The 15,264-nt window shown below is 43.7% G+C and overlaps 1 protein-coding gene across 1 annotated transcript in view; it reads right to left on the bottom strand.

The window, feature by feature from the left end:
- Positions 1–1,009: 1,009 nt before the first annotated feature.
- Positions 1,010–15,264, bottom strand: part of RARS2 (arginyl-tRNA synthetase 2, mitochondrial) — a 39,634-nt gene continuing 25,379 nt past the window's right edge. The window contains exons 13-20 of the mRNA XM_082305274.1: positions 13,285–13,361; positions 11,833–11,957; positions 7,619–7,686; positions 7,411–7,520; positions 6,266–6,361; positions 3,486–3,560; positions 2,540–2,603; positions 1,010–1,153 (exon numbers count right to left, since the gene is read on the bottom strand). Coding sequence (XP_082161400.1) covers positions 1,067–1,153; positions 2,540–2,603; positions 3,486–3,560; positions 6,266–6,361; positions 7,411–7,520; positions 7,619–7,686; positions 11,833–11,957; positions 13,285–13,361 — 702 coding nt within the window. The 3' untranslated portion in view covers positions 1,010–1,066. The remainder of the gene's footprint in view (positions 1,154–2,539; positions 2,604–3,485; positions 3,561–6,265; positions 6,362–7,410; positions 7,521–7,618; positions 7,687–11,832; positions 11,958–13,284; positions 13,362–15,264) is intronic.

Genomic DNA, 15,264 nt, shown 5'->3' with positions numbered 1-15,264 from the left:
TCAGACTAGGAGATTTTTATCTGTACCTTTTCTCTCTAAACCTTTTTGTGCATACAGCGATGCTTGAAAAGAGTTCCTGTAATGCATGTTAGGCTTTGATTTAACTTATGAGTGCCAACTGTGTAATTTCAACCTCATCCCTCATTTTCTGAGGCCTCCCTCAGTTCAACCCTTCCAGAAATTGCGACTTTGCATTGAGGGGAAACTGACTTTGGTGCATTTGGGCAACTCTTTTACGTTCAAAGCGGAGTCAAAAATGTGACCAAGTTTATATCCTGGTTAGATTTCCTTCAGACCTGAGTTAACCAGCTGGGTTAAACACAGCAGTGACAAACATGCTGCCGTTCTGTTCCTTCCACACGGACGCTCCACCTCTCCCCAGCAGCGCGATGGCTCCGGGCTGCCAAGCAGCACCTGCCGCGTCCGACTGCGTGTACGGCGCTGAGGGAGCACCGCGGGTCCTGTTCCACCCGCTGGGCAGCGAGCCCTCTTCTCCCGGTCATCGCGTCGGCACGACAGAGGAATGGGTGAGGAACAGGATGTGGCAGAGGCGGCAGCTGGCCTTGGCGAACGTCACCGAAGGGGAGCGCGGTGCAACACACAGGAAAAAAAATTCTCTGGCATGGTGTGACTGCCGGGGCTTGTTACAGGACGCAGAGCACCTGGGGCTGCTGTACCACTCAGCCTAAGTACACAACGGCCACCGCAGAAGGGGACAACGTTGATTGCTTAGGGCGGCACAGTTAATACCACTTCCTCTACCAAAAGGATGTTATATTTACATGGCAAACACAGAGCAGTTCTCTCTTGTGGGAAACACCAGGCAGAGACTAGTGTCAAGCACACTGCTCCTACCGCGTGCCTGGGGAAAGCGATGGCGACGGCCCTGGCCTCCCCCAAATGGCTGTGCCACGCGCGCTCTCCTGCAGGTGGTATGAGGGAGCGTACAAACCTCCAAGAGCAGCCGGAGAGTTCCCAGACTGCATTAGCAATGACAGACAGGAGAGTATTCATATTAAAAAATCCTTTTACTAAGAGATGTGACTGTACGTTGCATACAGCCTCACTACATTTGAGTTACAGGTGTAATGCCAAGAAGTTTCATTCCGTTGGCTAGAACCGAGCGTGCAGCTTGAAAGAGACAGAGCCTTGCCTGGAAAACAAGAACAGCCGTCAGCTGGCGGTACTGCCCCAGAACAGGGCGTAGCTCTCAGGACAGCCATTAGGAGCAGCCTGTCAGAGGTGAGAACACTGTGCGCAGCCTCTGTCCCCGTGCAGGGCGCTGGCATTCGGACATAGCCGTTATCGGAGCACTGAGTAACACACCAATGCCAACAGGATTCACACCAGCTGTTGACAGCCCATCGCGGGGCCAACAGAGGGACACTTTTGTCCACAAAGGGAAGCTGGAAAAGGGCATCAGCCCAGTCTAGTGCCCTCAGGGCAGAGAAACCAGAGGAGATGCCTGCAAAAGAGCTAGCAGTGGCTAAAAAGCAAAAATCTTTCATGCACCACAGGCTCTTACAGCCTGAGGATACTGCTGGAATCCCTCTGCTCGCTGTGCCTGGGTTAGAGGCTGTCAAACAACTATGGGCTGCTTTGAAAATGTCACTCTTCCTTGTCAATGTCTTAGCTGTTACACAGCTGCTTGGGAAGGGTTCTATCAACCTTGCTCCAAAATACAGTTCTTGAAAGCTGTCACACTCTAAGATATTTGAGGTTTTTTTGGTTTTTTTTACAGGATAAGGAACTGAAATTTTCCTTATAGCTTGGACTGTCTCAGTCCATCTTCAAAGGCAGGGATACCTACAGCAAATACAGAGTGAAGCTCCATCAATTCCACCAAATTTTTTTCTCCCACAACACAGCTCAACACTTAAATGTGATTTCCTACCAAAATCAGATAGATAGGTAATGGCTTTTGAGATAGATGAAAGAGAAAATAAGAACAGCAGTGTAATTAGTGTACCATTTACGGAGCAGTTAAGGGGTCAAACATTGCCTGGGAGATCAGTAGAAAATAATTTGCGTCTATTTGGAACTGCCCATTAACAGTTGCCAGCCTCCACGCTTTAGCTAGAAAGGCAATACAGACAACTTAGGATATGTAGGTGGCACGAGGGAGGAGACAGAGTCGGTTATCTCCTAATTCTCTGTCTTCCCATGTAAGCACTAAAGAAAACCACCAGAAATTACCCAGGAAGTTAAATGCTCAAACATTTACTTTTAAAAAGTTCAGAAGGAAAGGCGATGAGAAGGAAGGGGGTTTGACTGGGTTCGGAGCAGTTGTCCTTATGGAGCATTCTCTTTTTGGGGAAGATCAGACAGAGCAGCCGTGTTGCAGATGGCACAGCCGTGAGCAGCAACCCCTGCCTCCTCCAAGCAGCGCTGCCCGCGGGACAGCCTGCCTGCTGGCTCGTTGGCCTGCGGGTGCACATTCACCCACGCGGTTACGCAGCCGGGCTGGCAAAGCCCTGACGGCTCATTCCTCTGGGACGCCCTACATGGACTCCAGCCACGTAACAACGCCATACCATACCTGGGCTAGTTCAGGGGCGCTGCCTTTCACAGGAAGAGTTTTATGTGCCACGGCTGCGAGATGGCTGAAATGGAAGACACGGTGAGAGTGGTGAGAAAGCAGCAGCACTGGAAGAGCCACAGCTGCAGCACGCGCGAGACTTTTTTCCAACAGCCTCTTTCACCTGGCTGAGGGAGGGCATGGTTTCCTGTAGCCTGCCTGCATGTTGTCAGGGCATGCCACCAACAACTTAATGCTCGTAAAATAACCCCAAAACAATTTCTCCACTCCTCCCCCCCCAAAAAAAAACCCCAAACTGGTCTGGAAAGATCCTTGAGAGCTTGCCCTGTCATTCCCAAGGCGCATGATTCCTTATACAATTTTCCTTAACTTGTTAAAGCCTTCCCCATACGCAGGCTCTACAGCTTCCTCCAGCAAGTCTACTCCAGTGCTGCACTGCGCTGTCAGATCAGACGGGTCCCTGCGGGGACCCTCCCAGGAGGTCACATAGGCAGTACGACGCACAGTAGTAACATGCTTTGTCCAGCTCAACACATAGGCTGAGGTCAGTGGTTAAAAGGAGTTTGGCCAAAATTTCCTAGCTGAAATGTTGACATCCGAGAGCACAGTATCAGCTCAAATCTGCTCTTTAAGATATGATTAGTCCAGCATGATTTTGGGTTCAGACACTGGGTTACAGCCAAGTGATTCTTTTTTCTTGAAAGCAATTAGTTTCTGAGGAGGCTCCTGGCTCCTTTGTTCCTGGTTCCAACCTCGATCTCTACTATTCATTACATTATCTGCTATCCTACCTTATACCTTTCCTGTTCCACAGAAACTGTCCCACAAATTTACATCTTCCCACTATTTTTACTCTTCAAAGCAGTGCAGATGTGAGGGCTGCAGAGCCAGCTCGGGGAGACCCGTCCTTACCGGAGACGGACGCCAGGATCAGCAATCACCTTACCTAAGTGTGAGGAGGTAGCTGACAATGTGCTTGGGTTGCAGATCCTGAGAAGATCTATACAGGACCTCATCGTACCTGTGAAGAAAGGACAGGGCTCTTTCTTTGGTGTTAAAGTGGTAGGAAGGCGTACTCAGATATAAGGCTCATCAGACTTGCTTCCGTCAGGACAAACACACAACCACAACTGCAGAATTAACAAAAATAATCTTCTGCCCCAGACCTAAGCCATGTAATTAGCACACAATTGATTATTGCTCCCTCGTTCACATATTATTGAAGGAGATATTGCTTCTGCTCCTCATCATGCAAACACTGTAGATGGCAGAGCTCAGAGAGGCAGGCTACAGCAAAGAGAACACAAGAGCTATATTTGCTCCTGGAACATTATGTCTGGTTTTACATTTCAACACTAATTGTAAGTTCCCAGGAGCAAAAAAACATGTATTAAATAACCAAGGCAGTCAAAATAGTCCCTTAGAGGATGTTGCCTTTAGTAAATGCAGCTTAGAATTTTAAGTAGCTAAAGGCAATCTTGTAACATTAGAAAAGACAAAAACAAAGTGGGTTTACATAATCCTGGAATCAAATCGACTTATGTAAGACAATATTAAACTGGATAATACAGGCAAAGTCATGGAGATCCATGTTCTTTCTTCATGTGTTCTGCTGTCCACTTGTGCACATCCTCTTTTTCACAGCCTGCAAGAAGTTACCACCACCTCTGGGGCTGAACAGGTTTCAAATTCAAAGTGGGGAGTGGACTGCCTGGTCTTTGCCCAGCTCCCAGGCCCGTCGCCGCCAGCACGCCCAAGCCGAACTTCCCTGGGATCTGCCTTCTTCAACGGCAAGCTGCAGGAGAGCTGGGGAGAGCGCTCTGGTAACGAGGGCTCACTGGTGGCCTAAGAGTTACAGCACCAGGGAGGGAGCGCTCCCCACTCCCTTGGTGGGTGAGCTACAAAAACACCTCTTAGACCTGCATTCAGCAGCCCAGCACGCCCCAGGTGGCCACTGTTCAAACCGGGAAGGTCGCCGCCTTTATACCCCTGTGCAACAGATGTGAGAGGGACGAAATCAGGGGAACCTCTGCGTTGTCTCAGGGACAGCTTAAGATACCAGCAGCCGTTGGCCCCTCAGAGACAGCGACGTAGGTATAGAAAAATTAATTTAACAAGCACCATCAAACAGCCATTAATAAAGCTTCATGAAGGAGCCCTCTTTTGTTGACAACATTTCAGTGTTGGCCTACGAGAAGCTGTTAGATTATCAGTTCAATAAGTCCGCTTTTGCAGGGATATACACGCTACCTTCAATCTGTTATTCATTAGTCCGCAAAGTTACTGGTATTCAGAACTGGGCAGCTAATTTTATGGGCAAACTTTTGGTAGTTTTTCACACAGCAGACGCAGAGCCGTGGGAAGCGGGCTTCTGACCACTCAGGAGTGTTTATCATGGAAACTTTTCAAGAAGAATCTACTCATGGCAACTCAAAAAGAGGACTGAACAGTAACTGTTACTCCTGAAATCATGGGATATTCAAACCTAAGTTCGTTAGCCACTGAGTGCCTGGTCTAATGGATATCCTAAATACCGCTTTCTGCTGGAAGTAAAGGCCCCAGGAGATGTTTCATACAGATTCCATATAATGCCTGGCCACACTCAAAGGCCTTTGCAATAAGCAGACCTGAAGCTCAATAAAAACGAGAGCCCTGCAGTGGAGCAACGACGTCTGTTTGAAAACGGACACCTGTCTGGGATGCAGTGATCCCTGCAAATCAATCTGAAATACATTAACCCTGTCAGTTTTCACATATAAGACAGGCAGCTATACACTAATCTGATAAAAACCAAGAAATGACCCATGAGTTTTCTGTGAAATACAATTGCACTGGATAAATAAGACACTACTGGTCTTATTTAGAGTGCTGGCTGGTCTTGCTGTTGCTCAAGAGAGCATGTAGCATACGATAAACTGCAAGCAGACCTCTTGAAGCAATTACAGTTAATGGTAGGACTCCGCAACCTACAGCTGCAGGCTGAAAGCAGCCACCTGGGACTCTGGTACGACTTTCGGAAGTCTGAATTTTAAACAGATGCCTTGAAGAAGGCCTTGGTGTGGGCAAAGGAGTTAACGCCTTGGCACTGTGCAGTATGCAATGCGGTGTATAGGACCTCTCACTAGGAATTCTGAAAGCCTCAATTACTTCCAACTTCATCGCAGGCTGCGCAACATGGACAACTGCTTCGTCTCCGTATTTTAATTACACATCTATGAAATAATGAAAACAGAAACTGCTCAACATTAAGACTGAATTGATGAAGAACATTACTGCTATTAACAGGTATTAGTTGTGCACGTTCAGTAGCTCTGAAGGGTGCTGAGCTACTGAAGGTGCGTGCACATACTCCATTTCACTTCACCCCGGAGAACATCCTCTCTCCTTTCCCACATGACAAAAACAGAACAAGAGTGACCAAGCAAATCTGCAGCTAATATTTACATAAAGCTTAGCATATTTTTGTGAAGACAAGAAATAATTAAGGGGCTTATGTACACAGAGTACGTTCCAAATATTGCTTTTTCCCTCATAAGGCTTCTAAAGTCTGTGAAGATTTCAAGTGAGGGCTACTGTTGCAATCCGTTTGGCCCAACAGACAAGCCATTGCCTGGAACAGCCATTTTTCTATTATGATCGTGCAGTCTGTGCCTGCTCAACAGGCTGGCAGCAAATTCAGAAGTTTATTTTAAGGGAACTGGTATTTGGAAAGAAAACTAGACAAACCTGAGAAGATGCTGAAGAACAGAGATGGCATCTGGCTCTTGCAAGCACGCCACATTAACGTCAGTTAGGTGCTCGTTCCCATGCATCTGTTCCAAACTAAAACGTAAGAATGAAAAACAAATGTTGGATGAAAAACTCTTCTTAGCAAAGCTGAACAAGAAAAACAGTAATTCATGTTTTTAAGAAAAAAGGGTAGGCATCTTCTGCTCAAGCTGAATGGAACACTGAGACAGACTAGCTGACTTCAACCCAAGATAAAAAAATTAAAATTTGTGCCAGCCATTCAGTAACAACAGGATTAGAGATATGCATGGACAACAGGTCCAGAAGCTGATGCTAAAAGGACTAGGGAGGTAGTCAATACCCTAGTAATGGTACCCTAGTACCATCAATAGCTCGATGATAAGGGAGTACGAGAGGAACAGACTACAGAAAGGGACCAGGCTTGCATGATCTTCTGAATACCATCACCCATTACCATTGCCTCAGACAGAGTATCAGGTTGTTACGGACCTTTGGCCTGATCCAGGAAGGTATCTTACATGCTTTTATGAAAATACATATTGATGGCTGCATTAAAAATGCTGTGACAGATCACTATAATTGATAAAACTGTTCAAACTGGACTCTTCTGAAATTCTTTTAAAAAAATAATTAAACATGTCAGGTGTTTGACCTGAGTCAACAGGAAGGGGTCTGCTTTTAACCTTGGTTACGAACAGTGGGAAATAACAGAATGTTAAAAAAAAAAAAACACTAGTTACAGTGGTAGCTAAAAACATCTAAGTTCTGTGATTTGGTGCATTTTACAAGTACAGGCATTTTGGTTTTTACATCAGTTTCCTTAATCCTAGGGCCACCGTTGTTCATCACTGACACCAACCACACAGAGAGGCTGTTCGTAGAACTGAGAACGTACATGGACAGTTAGCTCAGCCCTGTGGAAATGAGGTGGAAATGTCGTTTTAATTGGCTTGCTCTTCTGGGAAGTCTCAGTGATTCCTATCGTAAACTCACACCTCTGCTGAAAAAGTGAACGTGTCATATTTAGGGAAGGAGTTAACACTACTACTTAACAAAGCAGTAAGTTAATAATGTTAAAATACATGTCAAACTGTACTTCTGCATACAAACGCTCCTCTTACCTATGGAGTCTGGCATGGGTGTACTGCAAGAACACGCCTGTATCTCCACGACTTTGAAGAGCTCGATCCCAGCTAAACTGATAATCAGATGACAGAAGGCCCCGGAAGTCCTGGAACAATAAATGCATGTCACCTAGATATGGCTCTCCATCTCAATTTTAACTTTTCACAGATGATGCAAACACCTCGGGAGGCAGCTCAGACTCACCTGAATTATTAGTGCTGCAAGACCAACTTTCTCTGCTGTCTCCATAGGGTCTTCTGTCTCTTTGGTTGCTGAAGAGAAACAGAGGAAAAGAAATCCTAAGTCCGTAGTAGCATAACAACTCCCTTCCTCAGACTTGGAGACGCCAATAAACAGCATCTTCTAAAACTGTGAACTAGCAATAGGGAAATTGTCCGGATGCATACAGCAAGAAGTCCAGGATATAAATCTTTCTTAAAAGTTGAGATACAGCTGTTTCAGATGGGCTTTTTCCCACTTCCCCTAGTATGCGTTATGCAGATTTTTAAGGTCAGAAGGGTACATTACAACAGGCTAGATAGCCTGCACTGAATTCCTCTTCACAATTCAGACAGCCAATCTCTAAGATCAGGAAGAGAATGACAAGGCAATTCAGATTTTGTTTAAAAACTGATAAAAAACTCCAAGTGATATAGAGGCATAAATAGTCAAAGAACAATTGTTCCAATGGCTAATGGAGCATTCGGATGTACATTTAGGCACTAATCACACCATCCACTGTAGATACCTAAATTGACTATACTCAGAGAATCACAGAATGGTTTGGGTTGGAAGGGACCTTTAAAGATCATCCAGTCCAAGCCCCCTGCCATGGGCCAAGACATCTTCAACTATATCAGGCTGCTCAAAGCCTCATCCAACCTGGCCTTGAACACTTCCAGGGATGGGGCATCCACAACTTCTCTGGGCAACCTGTTCCAGTGTCTCACCACCCTCATCATAAAAAATTTCTTCCTTCCAATCTAAACCTACCCTCTTTCAGTTTAAAACTGTTGTCCTTTGCCCTGTCACTACAGGCCCTGGTAAAAAAGTCTTTGTCTTTCTTATAAGCTCCCTTTATATAATGAAAGGCCACAAGAACAACATCTCCATGGAGCCTTCTCTTCTCCAGCTGAACAACCCCAACTTTCTCAGCCTTTCTTCAAACAAGAGGTGTTCCAGCCCTCTCATCATTTTTGTGGTCCTCTTCTGGACCCGCTCCAACAGGTCCATGTCTTTCTTCTGCTGGGGGTCCCAGAGCTGGATGCAGCACTCCAGGTGGGGTCTCACCAGAGCAGAGGGGCAGAATCACCTCCCTCGCCCTGCTGGCCATGCTTCTTTTGATACAGCCCAGGATACAATTGGCTTTCAGGTCTGCAAGCACACTTTGCTGGCTCATGTCCAATTTTTCATCCACCAATACCCCCAAGTCCCTCTCCTAAGGGCTGCTCTCAACCCATTCATCCCCCAGTCTGCACTGATACCAGTGACTGCCTCGACCCAGATGAAGGACCCTGCACTTGGCCTTGTCGAACCTCATGGGGTTCACATAGGCTCACTCCTCAAGCCTGTCTAGGTTCCTCTGGATGGCATCCAGTCCCTCAAGTGAATCAACTGCACCACTCAGCTTGGTGTCATCTGCAAACTTACTGAGGGTGCACTCAATCCCACTGTCCACATCATTGATGAAGATATTAAATACTGTTGGTCCCAGTATGGACCCTTGAGGGACACCACTTGTTACTGGTTTCCACCGTGGACATTGAGCCACTGACATATAACTCTTTGGACATGGCCATCCAGTTCCTTATCCATCTAACAGTCCATCCATTAAATTGGTATCTCTCCAATTTAGAGGTAAGAATGTCATGGGGGACTGTACCAAAGGCCTTACAGAAGTCCAGGTAGATGACATCCATAGCTCTTCCCTTGTCCACTGATGCAGTCACTCCATCATAGAAGGCCGCTAGATTAGTCAGGCAGGATTTGACCTTCTCCCTGGGTAGACATGACAAGAACCTCTCCAAAGCTCCTCTAACTAAATAGACTGAACTTAAGTCTATCCTTACAAAACCTAATTAATCTGGAAGAGTCTAAGAGAGAATGTCCTCACAACAGCTGCAGAGACTTGTCTGCAAAGCTATTTCCAGCTTTTTCACAACTCAAGTGATACTCTTCAGCAGACAAGCAGCATGCTGTTGTGTATAGAAATTCAGTGAAGGGCCTGTTTCATTCCCTGTCTCACAGGGAAGTTCACAGGGCCAAGCTGGTGCTCCAGTTCATCGGAGGTACAGTAAACTTGCCCACATAACAGCTTTTTAGATGCTGGATCTTCTGGGAAATCAATTACTTGTGTTTGGACCCACAACCTTGCCTAGTAAAAAGGTGACGCTTTTGACATACATAACACTTTCTATTTTTAAACTCAGATCATGGTGCGCTCTACCACGGTCTCCTCTTCCTGTTTGTCTCTACTGGAGAGAAAGGAGGATTCCTATCATAGTCTTTCACAAGGCAAATCTGTTCCACTTTAGCAAGGGCCAAGTGCATGTTTTTATTGTGGTATATGTAATCTATTAAATTTGCAGAGTTCAGCTTACGATTTCCCATCCCAGCTGATTTCCCACTAACTGCAGAATATGGAGAATTCAGCTGGTCTCTTATGGTACCACTTATGCTGAAACAGTTTTGCAGTATAGTTTTAGTATACTTAGATTTCTGTCTTTTGCTTTGATATTCCTTTGTGGCAGGTCAGCAAAGCCAACTGAGACAACTTTGAGTAGTTCACACTACTCATACCTTTGCTATTTACAAAACTCATAAAGGATTAGGCTTGAGAAGTGTGGGGATAATTCATAGCCCTGAGAAGTCTCAGACTGGCTATTCATTCACAAAGACAAATACGTTTAGATTACATTATTACATTTCATAACTGAGATTTGTTTCAAAACAGAACTACTGTCTCAGAATTCAGGCTTTTGTTTAGATGCTTGATGAGACACAGACAAAGCTATCTAAGAGAAAGTAAAGCAGCAAAGGAAATAATAGGCATTATAAAGATTTACGTGGACTGCAGGATTCATTGACATGAGTAGAAAAAGGATGCCAATAACAGAAACTTAAATAGCAGAACTGTGTACAGTTAATAGCAAAGAAAGAGTTTATACAAAGGTATTTAACTAACCAGCTCCAGCTCCACACAAGCATGATTTTTAAAGCTAGCGTTGGCTGTTAGATGCCCAGATCCCAAAATCTTTTCAATGGCAGTGAGGCATTTTGATGCCACACACAAGTTTTTAATATCTTCCACCGTGTATCCAAACACTTTTCAAACATTGAAGTCATTGCTATGAGTCAAGGATTTAAGATTTCTAATTTAAGAAATGGGAAGGAAGGCAGGAATTCAGACATAAGGGGGAAAATTTCTACAAGCACAGGTGGGATTTAGGATCTAATGGATAAGCTCTGGGGAATGCTGCAGTGCCATCTGAACACATTACTACTTTTAGCTGTTCCTGCCTACTGCTTGTGCAATGGAACATGGGTCTGTTCCTCTGCTGTGTCAGTTCAGTCCAGCATACAAATAAGTTTGCTTTGCACTCAGCTACGATACTGACCTTTAAACTGAAGCTTTAAGCTCCATTCCTCTCTGCAGTAAAACTGGTTTGAATCTATCATTCCACCTGGCCCCCCTTCTCCTCGTCCACTTTACAAGCAAAATTATCTGGATTAAAAAAGCTGAGGAGGCAGAGCAAGGAAGATGCACACTACTTAACCTGATGAGTTCATTGATTCAATTCAGCACCTCACTCCAGAAAGCACAAGAGGGGGCAGCATTTCATCGGGAACTGCCTGAATCTTGAGTGGGTCAAGACAAAACAGCTTCAGAGCCACAGCCCGAGGTGCAGGCAAACATCCCCTTCAGCAGATTCTGCTGCAGAGCAGTGACCTCGTGGGGATTCTGGAAACAGTCATGAGGCTGGGAGGATGACAAAGCAGTAGTTGCAGACAAGCTACAGTCAATCGTGCCAGAGAAAACCGTCAGAGCTACAAATCCTTTAGAAGAAATCTGACTGTTGCCTGAACTCCAGCCCCAACCCCACTATTGACTAGTTTCTCCCTCCAGAAAAAAGGAACCGTTGTCCCCCAAAGGCAGCTACTTCCTTCCCAGAGCAAAAGCACAATGAAATAATTTCACTGAATGTTAAAATTTGTAAATCTGTGATTTAGGGAAGTTCACAGAGTTGCAAAGGATTATTTTAACATTGTTTATATTATGGGAGATACAAAAAGTGCACAGATCAGGGCATATCACTGCGATTAGTCTGATGCAGGGAAAAGTGAAGGGTAGAAAAGACAACACGTTTTTGATCAACACAGAACATCAAAAGAAATTAATAAGAGCTGAAATAGCTAACTTTTTGCAGAAGCCATGTTTTGTAACATCCTTGAGCGAACTTCATTTAAAACATCTTCCAGGAAAATTACTTCTCCTCTCCGAGTCTTCATCCCTTGAACTAGTCCAAAAGACACATGCTGGCACCTGTGTTGAAAAGCAGCAGGACCTAAAATTACATTTTAATCAAGAGAAATGTTTGCAGTGTTTGTTCAGAGCCGGATTCTTACCAAGAAACAGCAATAAACAGCTGAATAAATAGCACTCCAACGTGGGAAGCTTGGTGATATAATCGGTAACTCTCATTTCAGCAACCAAAGCTCCACACTTATTATATAATGGGAAAATTATGATCAGAATTATGATAACCTGGTCATTTGCGTGCTCCTGGGAACCTCTCTTGCTACTAGCTTTAGTACAGAGGACTCAATGCAATAAATTGCAATAAATTGAGGAGAGGCAGGATTGAGACAGATCAAATTACTGTGGCAACACAGATCTGTTAATAACATTAGAAAGGGAGTTATAATAATTCTATTGTGGCCACATTAAACTAAAAGTGTAATTAATCATTGCTAATATTAAAACATTTCATTGCTTCTGCTTACAATAATCCCAAGCATTATTCTGGATCCATAACCTAAGGTAATTTTAATGCAACTTTAAGCACTGTGAAAGGAGGCAGACTAATATTCCTGAAGGCTAAAATTCTATATTTAACCATAGAAGACATGCAGTCTGTCAGAGAGGAGTATGATTTAGTCTGTGGATCCATTATTGACCTTTGCTCAGATTGCTAACAAGACTGGTAATTACAATGAGTAACAGTGGGGATTCATTTCCCTGCAATAGATATTTCAAGCCTGAAGCATGATTCAAACTCAGATTCAGATCTCTGCTAAAATACCATACTCCAAGAAGTAATCGTTTAATATGTGATCACACAATATCCCAGAAGCTACGCCATAAAACCTCTGAAAGATTGTTTCTCTTTTTCCCATTTTTACATCAAGCAGTTATGAAAGACCTGTTAAATGAGAGACAGAGCTGTTTTTCACATCCTGAACACACAGCGATGTCTCCCTTCACAAATAAAGCACACCAGCAGGAGCAGACATATAAAGCGAAAAGGTTAGTGCCGAGGACCTGAGGCCCACATTGCACACAATTCTGAGGGTTTTGTTTCTTTATTTTTTCCTCCTTATTGGACCAGCACTAGTTGGATCCTACAGGCCAAATGTCTCCTTGCACTCTGGAGTTCATTAGTTGCACACCAGCAACACATCTTGTAGCTTAGTTTCATCCAAAATGCCTATATAATGTGCTACCGTGTGGTGGCAGGTGGACACAATCAGGAGATTCTCTTCAAAAGAACACTCCACTGAAATGCCAATGTACATATCACCCATTCTTTAAAAAAAAAAAAAAAGAAAAGAAAAAAAAGGGTATATAATTAAGATTCAGAAATACATACCTTTCTGCCCAGTCATAACCCATGAGCTTCAGTATTTGGAACAAATGTTGAAAGTGATTACTTTGACTTTTATCTGTCTAAGGAATAGAATTGGTGCATATTAGGAAACACTCCAAGTTTGATAAGGATTAGCTTTTAACACACAAACACACACCACCACAGATATTGTGCCAGTAAGTCACTGCAAGCAGAATTAAGACTTGTGAAGACAGGCAAGACTTGAAAAATGTAACAGCTGGAATCTACGGCAATGGGGTTTTGCATCTTGTCAGAAAAAGTAATCTACCTTTTCAAAAATGATTATTCCTAGGTTATGAAGGCAAAGCCATGAACTGAAATGAAACCTTGGCGTTCTTTAGTTTCACATAATCTGCGAGCTGCCCATCAAACAAAATGCCTCCATTTTCACTTCAGAACCTTCCTGCTCTTGTTACATTCCCATGTTTTGTATCACCAAACTTTAAGGTTCCCTTGGCTTAGAAACAGAACACCTCCTTAAGCTCTCTGTCTCCAGAACCCACTAGTTTCTTTTGTCTCCAGCGGCATTTGTAGGGCTTTACACCATAAGTCATGTGCATAACTTTAAAAAAAAGTACACGTGATTAGATTTTCAGATTAATGATGCATCTTGTGCTCTCTTCCACTTCCAATTACTCTCTTCTATCACTTAAGACAGTTTGTGATGGAAGTTTCTTTATGTCTAACAATGATCTTCGTTTGTGTTTCTAGCTACAGCTGTTACAAAGTTCACTTTCCTACCTAGTTGCTTTGACTACATCACTCAAAGACTCCTTTATCCCTCCTTAAAAAACACTGCAGTCATAACCGAATAACCTCTGTTTCCTTATTTGTTTGGTGTTCCAAGACAGGGAGTGAGCACTGAGTGAAGTGCTTATCTGTGTTTTTTTGTCAACTCTACCATTGTACCAAGCCTCAAGCACCTGCCTCCTCTTTCGCTGTTCCTCATAACCTGCTCCGCTCCTATGCATCACCTCTCCCTGTGCCGATTCACAAGCAAGGCTGATAAATGGACAGCCGTGGTCATCATTTCAAACAAGGCCTTCCAAGCTCTTGTCCACACACCTTACATATGAGAGACACTCTCTGTACCTGTTACAAAGCCAGATCTCTCTCATTATAAAGTTTATTGTGAGATCTTTTAAAGGTTAGATTAAGGCCAGCTCACTGTACTGGCCAATGCTGCCTCACTGTTTCCTCTGCTTCCCTCTCAGTTTGAATTCACCTCTATTCTCCTGTTTTACAAGAGATTATAGATTCTGTGACAAAAACTGGTTTTTATTTTGTGTGCCCAACAGCATGTCCCTCACCACCTGGACCACAATCACAGCATTTAATAGCCTCTTTGAAGGACTGGAGTCTTTTGTGAGTAGATATTGTAATATATCATGACAATACTCACTGACAAAAGACTCCAATCCTTCTGAACTTAACTGCTTCTTCGTGACTGTTCACAGAGCAGAATTTTCAGCTAAAACTAAACTAAAAGCCGACTTAAGTTTGTAATTATTTGTCTTGACCAATGTATATAGAAATAGCATACAGAAGGATATTTAAAATCATTAACAGAAAATGATCTGATAATAATCTAGTAGCTTTTTTTAATAATGCTTTTTTTTTTAATAATGCTTTAAACTCATGTTGAAATAAGAACATTACAAGAGAGGCCAAGGTAAGAATGTCTATCAGGCAGTACAAGCTGAATTCCAGGTTTCAGCTGGCCACCTGAACACTAAGCATCGACACCTGTGGTTTTGGGATGCTGTGTGATACTGCAAGAAGCATAACAATGCATGTTTCTTATGCTTGAACAAGCCATATAATTAAAATTGCATGAAAACCAAATTTGTTAAGAAGGATGGAAATAAATACTGGGAGTACCACACAACTTCATCTCTGCCTAGTAATACTCAAACCATGGATGTGTAAGTAGGTTAGAAAAGACGAACCTGCAGACACTAC

This window comes from Platalea leucorodia (genome assembly GCF_965183815.1).
Source record: "Platalea leucorodia genome assembly, chromosome: 3".
Classification (NCBI taxonomy): Eukaryota; Metazoa; Chordata; class Aves; order Pelecaniformes; family Threskiornithidae; genus Platalea; species Platalea leucorodia.
The sequence above is the reverse complement of the archived record's forward strand: the minus strand, read 5'-3'. Positions and strand labels throughout refer to the sequence as shown.